Source organism: Rattus norvegicus, chromosome 10, assembly GCF_021556685.1.
Source record: "Rattus norvegicus strain SHRSP/BbbUtx chromosome 10, alternate assembly SHRSP_T2T, whole genome shotgun sequence".
Classification (NCBI taxonomy): Eukaryota; Metazoa; Chordata; class Mammalia; order Rodentia; family Muridae; genus Rattus; species Rattus norvegicus.
In genome coordinates, this window is record NC_141543.1 from 39,333,206 (window position 1) to 39,354,585 (window position 21,380).

General features: G+C 40.8%; 1 protein-coding gene across 2 annotated transcripts; it reads left to right on the forward strand.

Moving 5' to 3' along the window:
- The first annotated feature begins 1,862 nt into the window (after positions 1-1,862).
- Positions 1,863-6,317, forward strand: Or2v1 (olfactory receptor family 2 subfamily V member 1). 2 transcript variants are annotated; one of them, XM_087570266.1, is made up of 2 exons: positions 1,863-2,013; positions 4,909-6,317. In XM_087570266.1, exon 2 carries the CDS (start codon positions 4,930-4,932, stop codon positions 5,875-5,877), a length of 948 nt encoding a protein of 315 aa, XP_087426392.1. In that variant the 5' UTR covers positions 1,863-2,013; positions 4,909-4,929; the 3' UTR covers positions 5,878-6,317. The 2 variants fall into 2 exon arrangements, with proteins under 2 accessions (XP_087426392.1, NP_999999.1); NM_214834.1 differs by lacking the exon at positions 1,863-2,013 and having other exon boundaries at positions 4,930-5,877.
- Positions 6,318-21,380: the final 15,063 nt, after the last annotated feature.

The following is a 21,380-nucleotide window of genomic DNA, read 5'->3' on the forward strand; positions in this document are numbered from 1 at the left end:
CACACACACACACACACACACACACACACACGAGAGAGAGAGAGACAGAGAGAGAGAGAGAGAGAGAGAGAGAGAGAGAGAACAATCCTCCCCAAATAACATTGAGTTCATCTTGTGTTGGCCATGGGGCCTGCCCTTAGCGTGGTTTGTGTACCCAGTGAAGACTCAGAAAACTGATTTTTCATTAGTAGGTGGTTGTTGATTGGAGATAGCTTCTGGATTAGGGATGGTCTCTGTAAGTTCATATGTACATCAGCCCTATTGTGCCTAGAAGCTCTTATTTCCTTGGGGTCTTTCATCCTCATCCTGGCTCTGACAATCTTTCCACCTTTTCTGCAAAGTCTCTGAAGGGCATGAAACCTATGGAAACATCCAGGAGTGTTTGGGTGACACTCACCTCCGTGCCACTGTCTTGTGTATGTGAGTGCTGTTCCTTCTCTGCTCTCTAAGGTTAGAAATTCCTTGAGAGCAGGACTCACTTGTGCTTGACTTAGAATTCAAGTCATCTCTTCTCTGCATTTCATTCAGGGTTGGTAGAAGCAGGCTAACTACACGAGGGCCATTAAAGGACAGGTGTGGTTTGTGGTTACTGGGTGCAATTGAGTAGAGACACATAGGTAGAAAGACGGGTTGGGGGCATTGGGGGGTTATGGGGTAGAGGAGTGGAGTTCAAGAAAAGTGTTGAAATGGGGAAGTCACTAGAACACCAGGGTAGTTCCTTCACATTCCTGTTAAGGCCCTATGGTCTTTCCTGACAGGTTTCCTCATTCAGTCCCCTCTGGCCCTGTTTGAGTCACTTTGGGTTTCTTTAATTGCAAGCCTGGGAGTTCCAATTGCAGGGCTGGAGTTGGTGGGCTCTCCTGGGAGATACTGGCTTCACATTCCTTGCTTAGTGTCTGTGTTAAGTACCTGTGTGGGCAGTGGGGGATAATTCTGGGACTCAAGTGGAAGACGGGTTGTGCATGCGTGAGTGGTTGAGCTCCAATGTCCACAGGCTGAGTCTGGTACTCCTGTCCACTATTTCCTTGACTAAGTCTCCCTTCCATTATTTTTTTTTCTGTTTTTGTTTGGAAGGGGCAGTTGTCTATCTGAGCCATACCGTCTGAATTAGAGTGGTCCAGAAGCTAATAAGTCCACACAGTCTGACTGAGGGTTGATGCAGAGAGAACTGAGGAAGGAGATCAGAGCTAGGGCATAGATATCCTCTGTCCCCTCTCCACCAGTAAATGCAACAGAAGAATGATGAAATAAATCTGAAACAAGAAGGTTCTCCAAAGGGCATTTCTGCCAATGTTTTCAGTCCTACAGGAGACTCATCAAAAGGTGAGTGAGGGTCATTCTCTTAAGAGAATTCTTCTCATCCTGGTAGCTCTTATTACTGGCCTGTTGCTTTATTTCATTGCAATATATTTATCAGTATATCTTCTGCCTTAGGTTGTCTGGTACTATTCGAATGGTTGTTTTTATTTTCTTCTCTTTATAGGAAGAGTTTTTTAGTGTAATATCTCTCCTCTTGTTCCCCAAATAACAATGAAAAGAAAAGTGGCTTCTTTTATCTTACTACTTCTGGGAAGAAAAAAAGGAAACCATTACATAAGAAACTAACTTTTTTTTAAAGGTTTGTCTTAGGAGGAAGAAAATCCATGTGAAATCTAGGGGGAAAATCCTGAGTTGTTTTGTATATCAAATAGTCCCTCAACATGTGTTTACTGACATCATATCACATATGCTAACACTGTCATAGGAGTCTGGGAAGTCTCCTAATGTCTCCAGTTATAGCTGGAAACATAGGTTGTACTTAGGGAAGCAGACGCCATCCTACAAATAGAATGCAGCATGTGCTGTGATTTTTGTCTGCTGTAAAAACTCAGAGCAGGAAAGTGATGAGGGATGGTAGAAGAATTTCATGTCTCTGTATTCAGGGAAGTCATCACTGAGAAGGTGAGCAGAGTGAACAAGAAAAGCTTATCCATGAGGAGGGAAGAATGAGTGCCTTTAAAGACTCCATGACAGGTGAGCTCATGGTGGGGGAGAACCCTCAGGGATGGTGAGTCAAAAGGATTCCAGGGAGCACTGAAGGAAAGGTCTGGATGGCGATGGAGGGACCAACGATGAAATTCTCACTTTTCTTTCAGGAGCATGCTGGGTTTTGTTCTTTCAGGGGAAGGTTCACTTCAGAGTTATGTGTCCATTTACTGGGGTGGGAATCAAGTGCACACTGGGTGGCGAGTCAAATGTGAGGCCACTGCTATCATCTGAGGGCAGTGTTCACTGTGTGACTGGGTAGGGGCTCGAGTGCAAGAAGTATTTTGGAGAAGGTCTGAGCAAATAAGAAGCCAGTAGCTTCTGCTGCTTGGGATATGGGCTTGGAGAAGGAAAGGAATCAAAGATGGCTGAAATGACATGACTCAGGCAGTTAGACTGACCAACTAACAACTGAGGTGAGAAGGGGGAGACAGGCGCTCTTCTGGAGACTAACAGTGGTTCCATTTATCCACCTTAGGGAAAACTGGCCCATTGAATTAAAGGAAACCGTCAAAGATGGAGAAAGAAATATTGCTTATTAGTTCATAGTATAAGAGAGTTAGGATGAGGAAGAGGGGTAGGGAGTCTATGTGGCTGAATGTCTCTATCAGTAGGACAAAAGGTTCCCAGCACACAAGAGGAACTTCTGTGAGTGCTAAGGGAGACCCAAGTTATTTTTCTTGGTTGAGATTAAGACCAACATAGCTAGGAAGATGCTTTAAGGCTTTGGAGACAGTAACTCACTCTTATGGGAAACCTCATTCCTGGGTATTGTTTTTGGAAGAATATGTGGGCAAATATTCTGACACATCAGACATGTTGTGTTCTGTGGAGAAATGGATGATGTGGCAGCTTTTTGGTCATCGGTCTGATGTAGCCCAACCTAATTTAGGGAGTTACCGAGGGTCTTTCTGTACAATGAGCTAGGTAAATGCTTCTTTCCCCCTTTGCAGTGGGTGAGTTAGCTTGAGACCAACACACCAGCACAGGGACTTCCCAGAGGTGCAACTGCCATCCACTTGTGAAGGAGGCCTTATGCTTTATAAAGAGCACAGGCTATTTCTTACAGCATTGCTCATTTTCTCACCAAGAAAGGAACCATGTAACAAATCACTGTGTTCAGCTCAAAAACAAGCTCCCTGAAACCAAAAGAGGGGGATTTCTGCCTTTGGAACTTGGAATTTCGAATCATGTATTTCATGTGCATTATTCAGCCAGCCATATTCATTGAGGTCATGCTTTGAACTAAATGGCTCCCCTAGGGGCTGTCCGGATGTGGCTGCAAACAATAGATGATATTTATATCCCAATGAAATGATACAGACATTAAAATAGGAAGCATTTATGCAGTCAAATGAGGTAAGTAATAAAAGTTAGATCAAGGAAGGACCTTGGAGTTGTTAAATTTTTAATATATATATTTTTATTTCTAGAGAATCTGGTGCTTGAACAGGGATAAGGGTGGTTTAGGGATAGGAGTCTACATAGGCAAAGAGCCTGCCTCAGAGACAGGCTTTGACGAATGAGAGACCAAAGATGCAGATATGTTCAGTTTGACAAAGTTCAAGGAAGCACAATGAACAGTGGTGAATGGTGTGAGCTTCAAGACACTAGTGGGTGCAGATGTGTGAGTGTGTGCTCATGTGTGTCTGCTTATTTGCCTGCAAAAACCTGATTTGTATTAGATTACTTTGGGAAGTCATTGATATACTTTCAGTAGGAGTTTTTTTAATCACTTCACACTTTAGTAGACTCACAGGAATTATTGTGAAAGGGGTTTAGTAACAGAAGTGGGGAAATGATGAAAAACTATACATATAAAATCTCATTATATATATATGCATATATTTACATATATATGTAAACCTTGACTTGAAAAATCAAGAGGTTTTCAGATGGCTTGAATTTTGGTTGAATGATTGAAAGAAACATTGGAATAATAAAGCTTCTCAGACCTTTGGCTTGAGTAAAATAAAGGTTCAGGAATGAAGCCAGCCGTGGAGACACACACCTGGAATGCAACACTAGGAATGCTAGGTAGGAAGATTGCCTTGAGGTCAAGGCTAATCTTGGCTACATAGTGAGTTTTCAGTCTAGCATGGGGTTTAGGGAAATACCCTATCTGAAAAACAAACTAACAAACTAACAAAAGACTGAGAAACATCCCAAGCTTTTATTTCATATATATATATATGTATATATATGCATGTGTGTATGTATATATGTATGTGTATATGTATATATATGTGTATATGAACACACACATATACATACATATGTATACATATATATATAGTCATATACATAAATGTGTGTCTATCTGCATGTATGCCACATGTGTGTGGGTGCATTTAGAGGCCAGAGCAGGGCACTGGTTCTCTTGGAGTCAGAGTTACAGGCAGATGTAAATTGAATAAGATCAATTCTTGGAACAGAACTCATGTCCTCACAAATGGTCTTTGACACAGGGCAATTTCTCTAGGCTCCCATCCCTACATCTTTATTACCTTTCCTCACAATATATAAGTTCTCCTTTGCATAGAAAATAGACCCAGTAATGTTAAATTGTGATCCAAGGTATTTTAAGTCAGTGCTGTGTGGTAAAGCCAAGATATTCTGGATGAAGGAGGATTGTCCAGTAGTTCTGTGACTCACCAAAAATAGATTCTATTGTTCTTGGTATCAATGTCTACAAATAGAAACACAAAACATAGTTCTGTGAATTAGCAAAGATTGTATCATGTGGGTGAGGCATTTGAAAGTCCACTGTTCTGTATGTTACAAAGCAAATGTGAACTACAAAGCTGTATCTGACTGAAATAGAAGGATTAAGAAGCAAAAGCATGGTGCTTCATCTCAGAACTTCTCTGCATCTATTTTCAGGTGACTGTGAATCACTGAGCCATGGGAATATGGCTGAACGAATCATCTGTAGATGGGTTCATCCTCCTAGGCATCTTCTCCCAGAGCCAGACTGACTTTCTCCTCTTCTCTGCGGTCATGCTAGTCTTCACAGTGGCACTCTGTGGGAATGTCCTCCTCATCCTCCTCATCTACACTGATCCCCGTCTTCACACCCCCATGTACTTCTTCCTCAGTCAGCTCTCCCTCATGGACCTCATGCTGGTCTGTAACATTGTGCCAAAGATGGCAGTCAACTTCCTGTCTGGCAGGAAGTCCATCTCCTTTGCTGGTTGTGGCATACAAATTGGATTTTTTGTCTCTCTTGTGGGATCGGAGGGTCTCTTGTTAGGACTCATGGCTTATGATCGCTATGTGGCCATTAGCCACCCACTTCACTATCCCATTCTCATGAGCCAAAGGGTCTGTCTCCAGATTGCTGGAAGTTCCTGGGCCTTTGGGATCCTTGATGGAATAATTCAGATGGTGGCAGCCATGAGCCTGCCCTACTGTGGCTCGCGGTATGTAGATCACTTCTTCTGTGAGGTGCCAGCTTTACTGAAGCTGGCCTGTGCAGACACATCCCTTTTTGACACCCTGCTCTTTGCTTGCTGCGTCTTTATGCTGCTTCTTCCTTTCTCCATCATCGTGACTTCCTATGCTCGCATTTTGGGGGCTGTGCTCCGTATGCACTCTGCTCATTCCCGAAAAAAGGCTCTGGCCACCTGTTCCTCCCACCTAACAGCTGTCTCTCTCTTCTATGGGGCAGCCATGTTCATCTATCTGAGGCCAAGACGATATCGAGCTCCTAGCCATGACAAAGTTGTCTCAATCTTCTACACAGTTCTTACTCCCATGCTCAACCCCCTCATTTATAGCTTGAGAAACAGGGAGGTGATGGGGGCTCTGAGAAAAGGGCTGGGCCGTTGCAAGGTTGGCAGCCAGCATTGAAAAGCCATGACTGAGATGAGAGATGGCTCAGCGGTCAAGAGCACTAACTGCTTTTCCAGACGTCCTGAGTTCAGTTCCCCAGCAACCACATGGTGGCTCACAACCATCTATAACAGGATCCCGTGCACTCTTCTGGTGTGTGTCTGAAGACAGTTGCAGTGTGCTCATATAAATAAAAATAAATAAACCTTTAAAAAAAGAAAAGCCATGGCCCAGTGCCTGGTTGTATTGCCTGCTATTTGCATTTCATTTGTAAGTCATCTTTGTTTTGTGAATCTCTGTTTCTGCATAGATAGAATCATGCTATGGCCCTCTACCACAAGGATTTTGTAGAGACTACTTCCAATGACTCTGAAACCTCACGGGGAAGCATTGCTACACTATTATTGTCATTATTGATCGTAACATCCTTGAATAAAATTTACTTTATTTCTCAGTTATTCTTGGTGATACTTGGCTTTTATTGAGTGCTTACTAAGGACTAGAATGATCTTATTCAGTTCTGTACTATTTAATAGGTAATTTAGGTTAAGATATGTGGGTATCTTTTTTTCTTTTAAATTCGCTAGGGTTAGCTTTTATTAGTTTGTAATATATAGAGGGACTGCGTATTTGCCTAAGACACCATGTCAAAACCTACTGGCTCTATGGTTGAGTCTACTGTAGACAACCAAGCCTATGCCTCTTCTAAACTCTTCTTGAAATAGATGCTTAATGCTAATTTCTTCCAAAGATGTAATGAAGTGTGGGTATCTTAAATGGGAATTTTCTAGATGGCAAGAAATGAGTTTTTTTAAACACTTGAATAGTTTTAGCGCTCTCTCTCTCTCTCTCTCTCTCTCTCTCTCTCTGTTCTAATAGAGGCTATAGAAACTTGTCCTTTAAAATCTTGTTTAGGGGCCAGTGAGATGGGTCAGCTTCAAAGTCTGACAATCTGAGTTTGAGCCCAGAACTCACACAATCAAAGAAGAGAACCCACTCCCACAAGGTATCCTCTGACCTTCACATGTATTCCAGGACACACATATACTTACATACATACACAGGAAAAAAATAAATGTAATCTTACACAAACATGAGTGAGTGTGTCTTTTAAATTTCGGGCAGATAAACTTATTGGAGACCTTTCTCTATTTTAAATTCAGTGTTCCTCATTTTCATGCACTGTAGTTGTTCGCATCTTACAGAGACTATGACCTTACGAGATGTGTGAGGTGCAGATATTGTTTTCCCTTCCTTAGGCTGCCTTTTTACTTTTGGGTAGTAGTTCTGATGCACAAAAGCTTTTTTTTTTAAGATTTTATAAAGTCCAGTTTTTCTTTCTGCTTGTGACTTTGGCATTGTAACTGAGAATCCATTGTGAAATTCAAGGTCATGAATATTGACTTCCACATTTTAAGGATTTATTGTTTTCAGTCTTATATTTAATTCATCGATCCATGACCAGTTCATTGTGACATATATCATGCTGCATAGGTGTTGAACTTCATCCTTTGTGCATGTGGATGGAGATCTAATTTTCCTAATGTTTGTCGAAAATACAGACTTCTTCCTCCACTAAATGACATTAGCATCCTTGCCAAAAGCCGGTGAATCATGAATATGTCAGCTTATTTCTGACCTCAAAGTTCACTTCCAGTTTCTTTCTATTTTTATGCCAGTACTGCACAGTTTTGATTATTCCCATATTGTTGTATTGTTTTGTATTTTGAAATTAGCGACTGTGAATCCTCCAACTTTGATCTTTTTCAATATTATTTTGCTATTGGGATTTCTAAACATTTTCATAAATTTAAAAATTGACTTCTCCATTTAACAAAAGCCATTGTAATTTTGATAGCAGTTTCACTGGTTCTATATATCACCATCTTAACAACGTCAAGCATCTCAATCTGTAGACACTGCACAGTCTAATTGTTTAGTTAAATGGTGCATTTTTTGGTTTGCTTATTTGTTTTTAACCCTGGGGTGAATAATTGAATTTAAAGCCTGCTCAATAGGAGAGTATTCATGTCTTCATTGTAAACCTAGCCAGATCACTGTGGGAAAGGTCATAGACTCAAGAGAAGGACTTATTGCTGCTATATACATTGTTTGTTTGTTTTTTGAAAAAAGCTCTTGTTATGCTGCCCTGGCTGGCCTTGTACTCACTATATAGAAAAGGCTGGCCTCAAAACTACAGAGCTCTGTCAGCTTTTGCCTCATGAGTGTTGGGATTAAAGACATGTGCCACCATGCCCAGCCCTCAGTATAATTTCTAACTGCATTCTAATACTATATATAATCCTTATGCTCATCAATAGGTATAGCTGTCATTCTTCATAAAAAATGTATTTTCCAGCAGATGGACACTATTATGGAGAACCACAACTGGTCAAAATGTAGACGATAAGTGACTATAGGTGCCCAGCCCCAAGTTATCTGCAAAGCAACCCCTACACCTAATGCTCAGGAAAAGTCATGGGAGAGGGAGACAAAAGATTATGAGACCTGGAGAACAGGATCTCTTCTGTGAGTTAGTCGTGTCTTCTAGACACCATGGAAAATATGGTTGCTTAAAAAGGCATGCACAGTGACAAGACGAGTTGACATGACAATGCAGATGAGGAAATTTCCTCATCCTTAGATGAAGAGCTCTATAGTCAATGAATGGCTGCTGAGAGTGGGAGAATTTTTCTCCAGGGATAAGCACCCTCATAGTTTACCCAAACCACTATAGGCACAATGCTAAATGGACTCAATAGTATGTGTGTGTGTGTGTGTGTGTGTGTACATGTGTGTACACATGATTTGTACATACATGTGACAATAAGAATTAAAGATGAAAAGATCATGAATTTTAGAGAGGGAGTTGTGAACATGAGAGCAATTTGAGGGGTGATAGAGTGGAGTAGAAATTAGGTAGAAATCAAGCATATATATATATACACACATATATATATATAATTTAAAAACAAAAAATTTAAATGAAAAAAATCATACAGAATGACCAAGCTGATCTCATCTCACAGATTCAATGTTGGCTCAACATGAGTGAATCAGTAAATATAATACAACATGCAAATAGAACTAAGGAAAGAGATCAATGGTCATCTCAACAGACACAGAAAAGGGCCTTGGACAAGGTTCAACATCCTTTTGTAATCAAATCACTGAAGTCACCAGGATGAGCAGAAACACACTTTAATTTAATAATAGCTACATCACACACACACACACACACACACAAACACAAAAGCATGCTCACATACACACACGCATACACAGCATAACACAGACACATCTAGAGACAACCCCTGCCCTCACACATGTACAGACACACACACACACACACACACACACACACACACACACACACACACACCAGTAAAAGGATAACAAGCTTTTTTTCTAAAGCCAGGAAGGAAGCAAGGAGACCACCAGTATTAGTATTCTAGTACAGTAAGTATTAGATCAGTAACAGGAGAAGGAAGGAAAGGGATGCAAACAGGAAAGGGAGAAAGCAGTGTCTGTTTGCAGATGATATAGTTAAAAGACTCCACTGACTCCATCAGAAAACCCTTGGATCCGAAATACACTTTCAACAGAGTGATGGGATACAAAATCAACATACCAAAATCTGTAGTTTTTCTACAGACCAATAGCAAATTTACCAAGAGAGAAATTGGGGTGGGAGAAGGGGTGGGAGAACCCAGTCACAAGGGCTTTAAAAATATTTAGAAATAGGGGCTGGGAAGACAGCTCTGTCAGTAAACTGCTTTTTGCACAAGAATAAGGACCTGAATTTAGACCCCCATCTCACACATAAAAATCCAGATACCCCCACATTCATCTGTAATCCCAGGGCTGGGAGGTAGAACCTGGCAGGTCCCTAGAACTCATAGGTCAGGCAGCCTTGCCAAATCAGTGAGTGTTAGTGGTTTTTTTTTTTTTTTCACTTTTGGTTAAAACTGGATTTAATACTACTTTCTGTTTTTTTTTAAACTAAAAATGCTTTTATTGGATATTTCTTTATTTACATTTCAAATGTTATTCCCTTTCCTGGTTTCCCATCCATAAGTCCCCATCCCATCCTCTCTCTCCCTTCTTCTATGAGGGTGTTCCCCCTCCCCAACCAACCCCTTTCCTGCCTCTCCGCCCTGACATTCCCCTACAATGGGGGGTCTAGCCTTGGCAGGACCAAGGGTTTCTCCTCCCATTGGTGTCCAACAAGGCCATCCTCTGCTACATATGCAGCTGGAGCCATAGGTCTGTCCATGTGTACTCTCTGGATGGTGGTTTAGCCCCTGGGAGCTCTGGTTGGTTGGTATTGCTGTCCTTATGGGGTGGCAAACCCCTTCAACTCCTTCAATCCTTTCTCTAATTCCTCCAACAGGGACCCCATTCTCAGTTCAATGGTTTGCTGCTAGCATTTGCTTCTGCATTTGTCATGCTTTGGCAGAACCTCTCAGGAGACAGCTATATCAGGCTCCTGTCAACATTCACTTCTTGACATCATCAATATTGTCTAGATTTGGTGGCTGTATATATATGGGCTGGATCCCCAGGTGTGGCAGGCTCTGGATGGCCATTCCTTCAATCTCTACTCCAAACTTTGTCTCCATATATCCTCCTATGAATATTTTTATTCTCCCTTTTAAGAAGGATTGAAGCATCTGTACTTTGGTTGTCCTTCTTCTTGAGCTTTATGTGGTCTATGGATTATATATATTGGGTAATACGAGCTTTTGGGCTAATATCCAAGTATCAGTGAATGCATACCATGTGTGTTTTTTTGTGATTGGGTTGCCTCACTCAGGATGACATTTTCTAGTTTCATCCATTGGCCTATGAATTTCATGAAATCTTTGTTTTTGATAGCTGAGTAGTACTCCATTGTGTAGATGTACCACATTTTCTGTATCCATTCCTCTGTTGAAGGGCATCTGGTTTCTTTTCAGCTTCTGGCTATTATAAATAAGGCTGCTATGAACATAGTGGATCATGTGTCTTTGTTGTATGTTAGAACATCTTTTGGAAATATGCCCAGGAGTGGTATAGCTGGGACCTCAGGTAATATTGTGTCCAATTTTCTGAGGAACTTCCAGACTGATTTCCAGAGTGGTTGTACCAGCCCACAATCCCACCAACAATGGAGAAGTGTTCCTCTTTCTCCACATCTTCGCTAGCATCTCTTGTCACCTGAGTTTTTGATCTTAGCCACTCTGACTGGTGTGAGGTGGAATCTCAGGGTTATTTTGATTTGCATTTCCCTGAAGACTAAGGATGTTGAACATTTCTTTAGGTGCTTCTCAGTCACTGGATATCCCTCTGCTGAGAATTCTTTGGTTAGCTCATTTTTTAATAGGGTTATTTGACTCTCTGGAGTCTAACTTCTTGAGTTCTTTGTATATATTAACTATTAGCCTTCTATCAGATGTAGGACTGGTAAAGATCTTTTCTCAATCTGTTGGTTGACATTTTGTCCTAGTGACAGTGTCCCTTCACTTAAAGAAGTTTTGCAATTTTATGAGGTCCCATTTGTCAATTCTTGATCTTAGAGCATTAGTGAGCTTTAAATTGAGTAAGAGACCTTGTCTTAGAAGATAGGGTGGTAAGTGGAAGGGGAAGCCCTGGGTCCTGCTAAGACTGAACCCCCAGTGAACTAGACTGTTGGGGGGAGGGCGGCAATGGGGGGAGGATGGGGAGGGGAACACCCATCAAGAAGGGGAAGGGGAGGGATTAGGGGGATGTTTGCCCGGAAACTGGGAAAGGGAATAACACTCGAAATGTATATAAGAAATACTCAAGTTAATAATAATAATAAAAAAAAAGAAGATAGGGTGGTAAATCTCACGCTCCCTGTCTCCAGCTCACTGCTCCCAAACCCCATGGGAGAGAGAGCTCACCGCCCAGACAGGTGGGCACTCCTGAGACTGCAGAGCGGAAGAGACCACCAACACTGCCCCCCCTGCCCACATCCCTGGCCCAAGAGGAAACTGTATATGGCCTCTGGGTTCCCATAGATAAGGGCCCAGGAGCAGCAGGTCCCCTGCATCTGAGACACAGCCGGAACCTGAAGGGACTGACTGGATAAACAGTTCTCTGCACCCAAAACACGTGGGAGGGAGAGCTAAACCTTCAGAGAGGCAGACACACCTGGGAAACCAGAAGAGACTACACTCTGCCCACATCTCTGACTCCAGAGGAAAACACCAAATGATATTTGGGACTCTGGTGCACGGGGGCTCCCAGAAAGGGCGGCGCAGGTCCTCCTGGTTGCTGCCCCATGGAGAGCTCATAAGAAACACCCCACAAGCAAACTTGAGCATCGGGACCACAGGTAAGACCTACTTTTCTGCTCCAAGCAACCTGCCTGGTGAACTCAGGGCACAGGCCCACAGGAACAGCCAAAGAACTGTAGATAGGAAAAACTACACGCCCAAAAGCAGAACACTCTGTTCCCATAACTGGCTGAAACAAAACAGGAAAACAGGTCTACAGCACTCCTGACACACAGGCTTATAGGACAGTCTAGCCACTGTCAAAATAGCAGAACAAAGTAACACTAGAGATAATCTGATGGCGAGAGGCAAGCGCAGGAACCCAAGCAACAGAAACCAAGACTACATGGCATCATCGGAGCCCAATTCTCCCACCAAAGCAAACACTGAATATCCAAATACACCAGAAAAGCAAGACCGAGATTCAAAATCATATTTGATCATGATGCTGGAGGACTTCAAGAAAGACATGAAGAACTCCCTTAGAGAAATGCAGGAAAACATAAATAAACAAGTAGAAGCCTATAGAGAGGAATCACAAAAATCCCTGAAAGAATTCCAGGAAAACACAATCAAACAGTTGAAGGAATTAAAAATGGAAATAGAAGCAGTCAAGAAAGAACACATGGAAACAACCCTGGATATAGAAAACCAAAGGAAGAGACAAGGAGCCATAGATACAAGCATCACCAACAGAATACAAGAGATAGAAGAGAGAATCTCAGGAGCAGAAGATTCCATAGAAATCATTGACTCAACTGTCAAAGATAATGTAAAGTGGAAAAAGCTACGGGTCCAAAACATACAGGAAATCCAGGACTCAATGAGAAGACCAAACCTAAGGATAATAGGTATAGAAGGGAGTGAAGACTCCAAGCTCAAAGGACCAGTAAATATCTTCAACAAAATCATAGAAGAAAACCTTCCTAACCTAAAGAAAGAGATACCCATAAGCATACAAGATGCCTACAGAATTCCAAATAGATTGGACCAGAAAAGAAACACCTCCCATCACATAATAGTCAAAACACAAAATGCACAAAATAAGGAAAGAATATTAAAAGCAGTAAGGGAAAAAGGTCAAGTAACATATACAGGCAAACCTATCAGAATCACACCAGACTTTTCGCCAGAAACTATGAAAGCCAGAAGATCCTGGATAGAGGTCATACAGACCCTAAGAGAACACAAATGCCAGCCCAGGTTACTGTATCCTGCAAAACTCTCAATTAACATAGATGGAGAAACCAAGATATTCCATGACAAAACCAAATTTACACAATATCTTTCTACAAATCCAGCACTACAAAGGATAATAAATGGTAAAGCCCAACATAAGGAGGCAAGCTATACCCTAGAAGAAGCAAGAAACTAATCGTCTTGGCAACAAAACAAAGAGAATGAAAGCACACAAACATAACCTTACATCCAAATATGAATATAAAGGGAAACAATAATCACTATTCCTTAATAACTCTCAATATCAATGGCCTCAACTCCCCAATAAAAAGACATAGATTAACAAACTGGATACGCAACGAGGACCCTGCATTCTGCTGCCTAAAGGAAACACACCTCAGAGACAAAGACAGACACTACCTCAGAGTGAAAGGCTGGAAAACAACTTTCCAAGCAAATGGTCAGAAGAAGCAAGCTGGAGTAGCCATTCTAATATCAAATAAAATCAATTTTCAACTAAAAGTCATCAAAAAAGATAAGGAAGGACACTTCGTATTCATCAAAGGAAAAATCCACCAAGATGAACTCTCAATCCTAAATATCTATGCCCCAAATACAAGGGCACCTACATACGTAAAAGAAACCTTACTAAAGCTCAAAACACACATTGCACCTCACACAATAATAGTGGGAGATTTCAACACCCCACTCTCATCAATGGACAGATCATGGAAACAGAAATTAAACAGTGATGTCGACAGACTAAGAGAAGTCATGAGCCAAATGGACTTAACGGATATTTATAGAACATTCTATCCTAAAGCAAAAGGATATACCTTCTTCTCAGCTCCTCATGGTACTTTCTCCAAAATTGACCATATAATTGGGCAAAAAACGGGCCTCAACAGGTACAGAAAGATAGAAATAATCCCATGCGTGCTATCGGACCACCACAGCCTAAAACTGGTCTTCAATAACAATAAGGGAAGAATGCCCACATATACGTGGAAATTGAAGAATGCTCTACTCAATGATAACCTGGTCAAGGAAGAAATAAAGAAAGAAATTAAAAACTTTTTAGAATTTAATGAAAATGAAGATACAACATACTCAAACTTATGGGACACAATGAAAGCTGTGCTAAGAGGAAAACTCATAGCGCTGAGTGCCTGCAGAAAGAAACAGGAAAGAGCATATGTCAGCAGCTTGACAGCACACCTAAAAGCTCTAGAACAAAAAGAAGCAAATACACCCAGGAGGAGTAGAAGGCAGGAAATAATCAAACTCAGAGCTGAAATCAACCAAGTAGAAACAAAAAGGACCATAGAAAGAATCAACAGAACCAAAAGTTGGTTCTTTGAGAAAATCAACAAGATAGATAAACCCTTAGCCAGACTAACGAGAGGACACAGAGAGTGTGTCCAAATTAACAAAATCAGAAATGAAAAGGGAGACATAACTACAGATTCGGAGGAAATTAAAAAAATCATCAGATCTTACTATAAAAACCTATATTCAACAAAATTTGAAAATCTTCAGGAAATGGACAATTTCCTAGACAGATACCAGGTATCGAAGTTAAATCAGGAACAGATAAACCAGTTAAACAACCCCATAACTCCTAAGGAAATAGAAGCAGTCATTAAAGGTCTCCCAACCAAAAAGAGCCCAGGTCCAGACGGGTTTAGTGCAGAATTCTATCAAACCTTCATAGAAGACCTCATACCAATATTATCCAAACTATTCCACAAAATTGAAACAGATGGAGCCCTACCGAATTCCTTCTACGAAGCCACAATTACTCTTATACCTAAACCACACAAAGACACAACAAAGAAAGAGAACTTCAGACCAATTTCCCTTATGAATATCGACGCAAAAATACTCAATAAAATTCTGGCAAACCGAATCCAAGAGCACATCAAAACAATCATCCACCATGATCAAGTAGGCTTCATCCCAGGCATGCAGGGATGGTTTAATATACGGAAAACCATCAACGTGATCCATTATATAAACAAACTGAAAGAACAGAACCACATGATCATTTCATTAGATGCTGAGAAAGCATTTGACAAAATTCAACACCCCTTCATGATAAAAGTCCTGGAAAGAATAGGAATTCAAGGCCCATACCTAAACATAGTAAAAGCCATATACAGCAAACCAGTTGCTAACATTAAACTAAATGGAGAGAAACTTGAAGCAATCCCACTAAAATCAGGGACTAGACAAGGCTGCCCACTCTCTTCCTACTTATTCAATATAGTCCTTGAAGTTCTAGCCGGAGCAATCAGACAACAAAAGGAGATCAAAGGGATACAGATCGGAAAAGAAGAGGTCAAAATATCACTATTTGCAGATGACATGATAGTATATTTAAGTGATCCCAAAAGTTCCACCAGAGAACTACTAAAGCTGATAAACAACTTCAGCAAAGTGGCTGGGTACAAAATTAACTCAAATAAATCAGTTGCCTTCCTCTATACAAAAGAGAAACAAGCCGAGAAAGAAATTAGGGAAACGACACCCTTCATAATAGACCCAAATAATATAAAGTACCTCGGTGTGACTTTAACCAAGCAAGTAAAAGATCTGTACAATAAGAACTTCAAGACACTGAGGAAAGAAATTGAAGAAGACCTCAGAAGATGGAAAGATCTCCCATGCTCATGGATTGGCAGGATTAATATAGTAAAAATGGCCATTTTACCAAAAGCAATCTACAGATTCAATGGAATCCCCATCAAAATACCAATCCAATTCTTCAAAGAGTTAGACAGAACAATTTGCAAATTCATCTGGAATAACAAAAAACCCAGGATAGCTAAAGCTATCCTCAACAATAAAAGGACTTCAGGGGGAATCACTATCCCTGAACTCAAGCAGTATTACAGAGCAATAGTGATAAAAACTGCATGGTATTGGTACAGAGACAGACAGATAGACCAATGGAATAGAATTGAAGACCCAGAAATGAACCCACACACCTATGGTCACTTGATTTTTGACAAAGGAGCCAAAACCATCCAATGGAAAAAAGATAGCATTTTCAGCAAATGGTGCTGGTTCAACTGGAGGTCAACATGTAGAAGAATGCAGATCGATCCATGCTTATCACCCTGTACAAAGCTTAAGTCCAAGTGGATCAAGGACCTCCACATCAAACCAGACACACTCAAACTAATAGAAGAAAAACTAGGGAAGCATCTGGAACACATGGGCACTGGAAAAAATTTCTTGAACAAAACACCAATGGCTTATGGTCTAAGATCAAGAATCGACAAATGGGATCTCATAAAACTGCAAAGCTTCTGTAAGGCAAAGGACACTGTGGTTAGGACAAAACGGCAACCAAGAGATTGGGAAAAGATCTTTACCAATCCTACAACAGACAGAGGCCTTATATCCAAAATATACAAAGAACTCAAGAAGTTAGACTGTAGGGAAACAAATAACCCTATTAAAAAATGGGGTTCAGAGCTAAACAAACAATTCACAGCTGAGGAATGCCGAATGGCTGAGAAACACCTAAAGAAATGTTCAATATCTTTAGTCATAAGGGAAATGCAAATCAAAACAACCCTGAGATTTCACCTCACACCAGTGCGATTGGCTAAGATCAAAAACTCAGGTGACAGCAGATGCTGGCGAGGATGTGGAGAAAGAGGAACACTCCTCCATTGTTGGTGGGATTGCAGACGGGTAAAACCATTCTGGAAATCAGTCTGGAGGTTCCTCAGAAAATTGGACATTGAACTGCCTGAGGATCCAGCTATACCTCTCTTGGGCATATACCCAAAAGATGCCCCAACATATAAAAGAGACACGTGCTCCACTATGTTCATCGCAGCCTTATTTATAATAGCCAGAAGCTGGAAAGAACTCAGATGCCCTTCAACAGAGGAATGGATACAGAAAATGTGGTACATCTACACAATGGAATATTACTCAGCTATCAAAAACAACGAGTTTATGAAATTCGTAGGCAAATGGTTGGAACTGGAAAATATCATCCTGAGTGAGCTAACCCAATCACAGAAAGACATACATGGTATGCACTCATTGATAAGTGGCTATTAGCCCAAATGCTTGAATTACCCTAGATCCCTAGAACAAACGAAACTCAAGATGGATGATCAAAATGTGAATGCTTCACTCCTTCTTTAAATGAGGAAAAAGAATACCCTTGGCAGGGAAGGGAGAGGCAAAGATTAAAACAGAGACTGAAGGAACACCCATTCAGAGCCTGCCCCACATGTGGCCCATACATATACAGCCACCCAATTAGACAAGATGGATGAAGCAAAGAAGTGCAGACCGACAGGAGCCGGATGTAGATCGCTCCTGAGAGACACAGCCAGAATACAGCAAATACAGAGGCGAATGCCAGCAGCAAACCACTGAACTGAGAATAGGTCCCCTATTGAAGGAATCAGAGAAAGAACTGGAAGAGCTTGAAGGGGCTCGAGACCCCAAAAGTACAACAATGCCAAGCAACCAGAGCTTCCAGGGACTAAGCCACTACCTAAAGACTATACATGGACTGACCCTGGACTCTGACCCCATAGGTAGCAATGAATATCCTAGTAAGAGCACCAGTGGAAGGGGAAGCCCTGGGTCCTGCTAAGACTGAACCCCCAGTGAACTAGTCTATGGGGGGAGGGCGGCAATGGGGGGAGGGTTGGGAGGGGAACACCCATAAGGAAGGGGAGGGGGGAGGGGGATGTTTGCCTGGAAACCGGGAAGGGGAATAACACTCGAAATGTATATAAGAAATACTCAAGTTAATAAAAAAAAGATGTAAAAATAAATCAAAATATTAAATAAAAAAAAAGGATATACCTTCTTCTCAGCTCCTCACGGTACTTTCTCCAAAATTGATCATATAATTGGTCAAAAAACGGGCCTCAACAGGTACAGAAATATAGAAATAATCCCATTCGTGCTATCAGACCACCACGGCCTAAAGCTGGTCTTCAATAACAGTAAGGGAAGAATGCCCACAAATACATGGAAGTTGAACAATGCTCTACTCAACGATAACCTGGTCAAGGAAGAAATAAAGAAAGAAATTAAAGACTTCTTAGAATTTAATGAAAATGAAGGTACAACATACCCAAACTTATGGGACACAATGAAAGCTGTGCTAAGAGGAAAACTCAGAGCGCTGAGTGCCTGCAGAAAGAAACAGGAAAGAGCATATGTCAGCAGCTTGACAGCACACCTAAAAGCTCTAGAACAAAAAGAAGCAAATACACCCAGGCAGAGTAGAAGGCAGGAAATAATCAAACTCAGAGCTGAAATCACCAAGTAGAAACAAAAAGGACCATAGAAAGAGTCAACAGAACCAAAAGTTGGTTCTTTGAGAAAATCAACAAGATAGATAATCCCTTAGCCAGACTAATGAGAGGACACAGAGAGTGTGTCCAAATTAACAAAATCAGACATGAAAAGGGAGACAAAACTACAGATTCAGAGGAAATTCAAAAACTCATCAGATCTTACTATAAAAGCCTATATTCAACAAAACCTAAAAATCTGCAGGAAATGGACAATTGCCTAGACAGATACTACGTACTGAAGTTAAATCAGGAACAGATAAACCAGTTAAACAACCCCATAACTCCTAAGGAAATAGAAGCAGTCATTAAAGGTCTCCCAACCAAAAAGAGCCCAGGTCCAGACGGGTTTAGTGCAGAATTCTATCAGACCTTCATAGAAGACCTCATACCAATACTATCCAAACTATTCCACAAAATTGAAACAGATGGAGCACTACCGAATTCCTTCTATGAGGTCACAATTACTCTTATACCTAAACCACACAAAGACCCAACCAAGAAAGAGAACTTCAGACCAATTTCCCTTATGAATATCGACGCAAAAATACTCAATAAAATTCTGGCAAACCAAATCCAAGAGCACATCAAAACAATCATCCACCATGATCAAGTAGGTTTCATCCCAGTCATGCAGGGATGGTTTAATATACCATCAACATGATCCATTTTATAAACAAACTGAAAAAAGAAAACCACATGATCATTTCATTAGATGCTGAGAAAGCATTTGACAAAATTCAACACCCCTTCATGATAAAAGTCCTGGAAAGAATAGGAATTCAAGGCCCATACCTAAACATAGTAAAAGCCATATACAGCAAACCAGTTGCTAACATTAAACTAAATGGAGAGAAACTTGAAGCAATCCCACTAAAATCAGGGACTAGACAAGGCTGCCCACTCTCTTCCTACTTATTCAATATAATTCTTGAAGTTCTAGCCAGAGCAATCAGACAACAAAAGGAGGAAAAGAAGAAGTCAAAATATCACTATTTGCAGATGATATGATAGTATATTTAATTGATCCCAAAAGTTCCACCAGAGAACTACTAAAGCTGATAAACAACTTCAGCAAAGTGGCTGGGTACAAAATTAACTCAAATAAATCAGTAGCCTTCCTCTACACAAAAGAGAAACAAGCCGAGAAAGAATTTAGGGAAATGACACCCTTCATAATAGACCCAAATAATATAAAGTACCTCGGTGTGACTTTAACCAAGCAAGTAAAAGATCTGTACAATAAGAACTTCAAGACACTGAGGAAAGAAATTGAAGAAGACCTCAGAAGATGGAAAGATCTCCCATGCTCATGGATTCGCAGGATTATTATAGTAAAAATGGCCATTTTACCAAAACCGATCTACAGATTCAATGCAATCCCCATCAAAATAAGAATCCAATTCTTCAGAGAGTTAGACAGAACAATTTGCAAATTCATCTGGAATAACAAAAATCCCAGGATAGCTAAAACTTCCTCAACAATAAAAGGACTTCAGGGGGAATCACTATCCTTGAACTCAAGCAGTATTACAGAGCAATAGTGATAGAAACTGCATGGTATTGGTACAGAGACAGACAGATAGACCAATGGAATAGAATTGAAGACCCAGAAATGAACCCACACACCTATGGTCACTTGATTTTTGACAAAGGAGCCAAAACCATCCAATGGAAAAAAGATAGCATTTTCAGCAAATGGTGCTGGTTCAACTGGAGGTCAACATGTAGAAGAATGCAGATCGATCCATGCTTATCACCCTGTACAAAGCTTAAGTCCATGTGGATCAAGGACCTCCACATCAAACCAGATGCACTAAAACTAATAGAAGAAAAACTAGGGAAGCATCTGGAACACATGGGCACTGGAAAAAATTTCCTGAACAAAACACCAATGGCTTGTGCTCTAAGATCAAGAATCGACAAATGGGATCTCATAAAACTGCAAAGCTTCTGTAAGGCAAAGGACACTGTGGTTAGGACAAAACAGCAACCAACAGGTTGGGAAAAGATCTTTACCAATCCTACAACAGATAGAGGCCTTATATCCAAAATATACAAAGAACTCAAGAAGTTAGACTGCAGGGAGACTAATAACCTTATTAAAAAATGGGGTTCAGAGCTAAACAAAGAATTCACAGCTGAGGAATGCCAAATGGCTGAGAAACACCTAAAGAAGTGTTCAACATCTTTAGTCATAAGGGAAATACAAATCAAAACAACCCTGAGATTTCACCTTACACCAGTGAGAATGGCTAAGATCAAAAACTCAGGTGACAGCAAATGCTGGCGAGGATGTGGAGAAAGAGGAACACTCCTCCATTTTTGGTGGGATTGCAGACTGGTACAACCATTCTGGAAATCAGTCTGGAGGTTCCTCAGAAAATTGGACATTGAACTACCTGAGGACCCAGCTATACCTCTCTTGGGCATATACTCAAAAGATGCCCCAACATATAAAAAAGACACGTGCTCCACTATGTTCATAGCAGCCTTATTTATAATAGCCAGAAGCTGGAAAGAACCCAGATGCCCTTCAACAGAGGAATGGATACAGAAAATGTGGTACATCTACACAATGGAATATTACTCAGCTATCAAAAACAACAACTTTATGAAATTCATAGGCAAATGGTTGGAACTGGACAATATCATCCTGAGTGAGGTAACCCAATCACAGAAAAACACACATGGTGTGCACTCATTGATAAGTGGCTAT

Bases quoted from the DNA above. Each gene is read 5' to 3' on its own strand.
- Or2v1 (XM_087570266.1), top strand. From the start codon at position 4,930: ATGGGAATATGGCTGAACGAATCATCTGTAGATGGGTTCATCCTCCTA.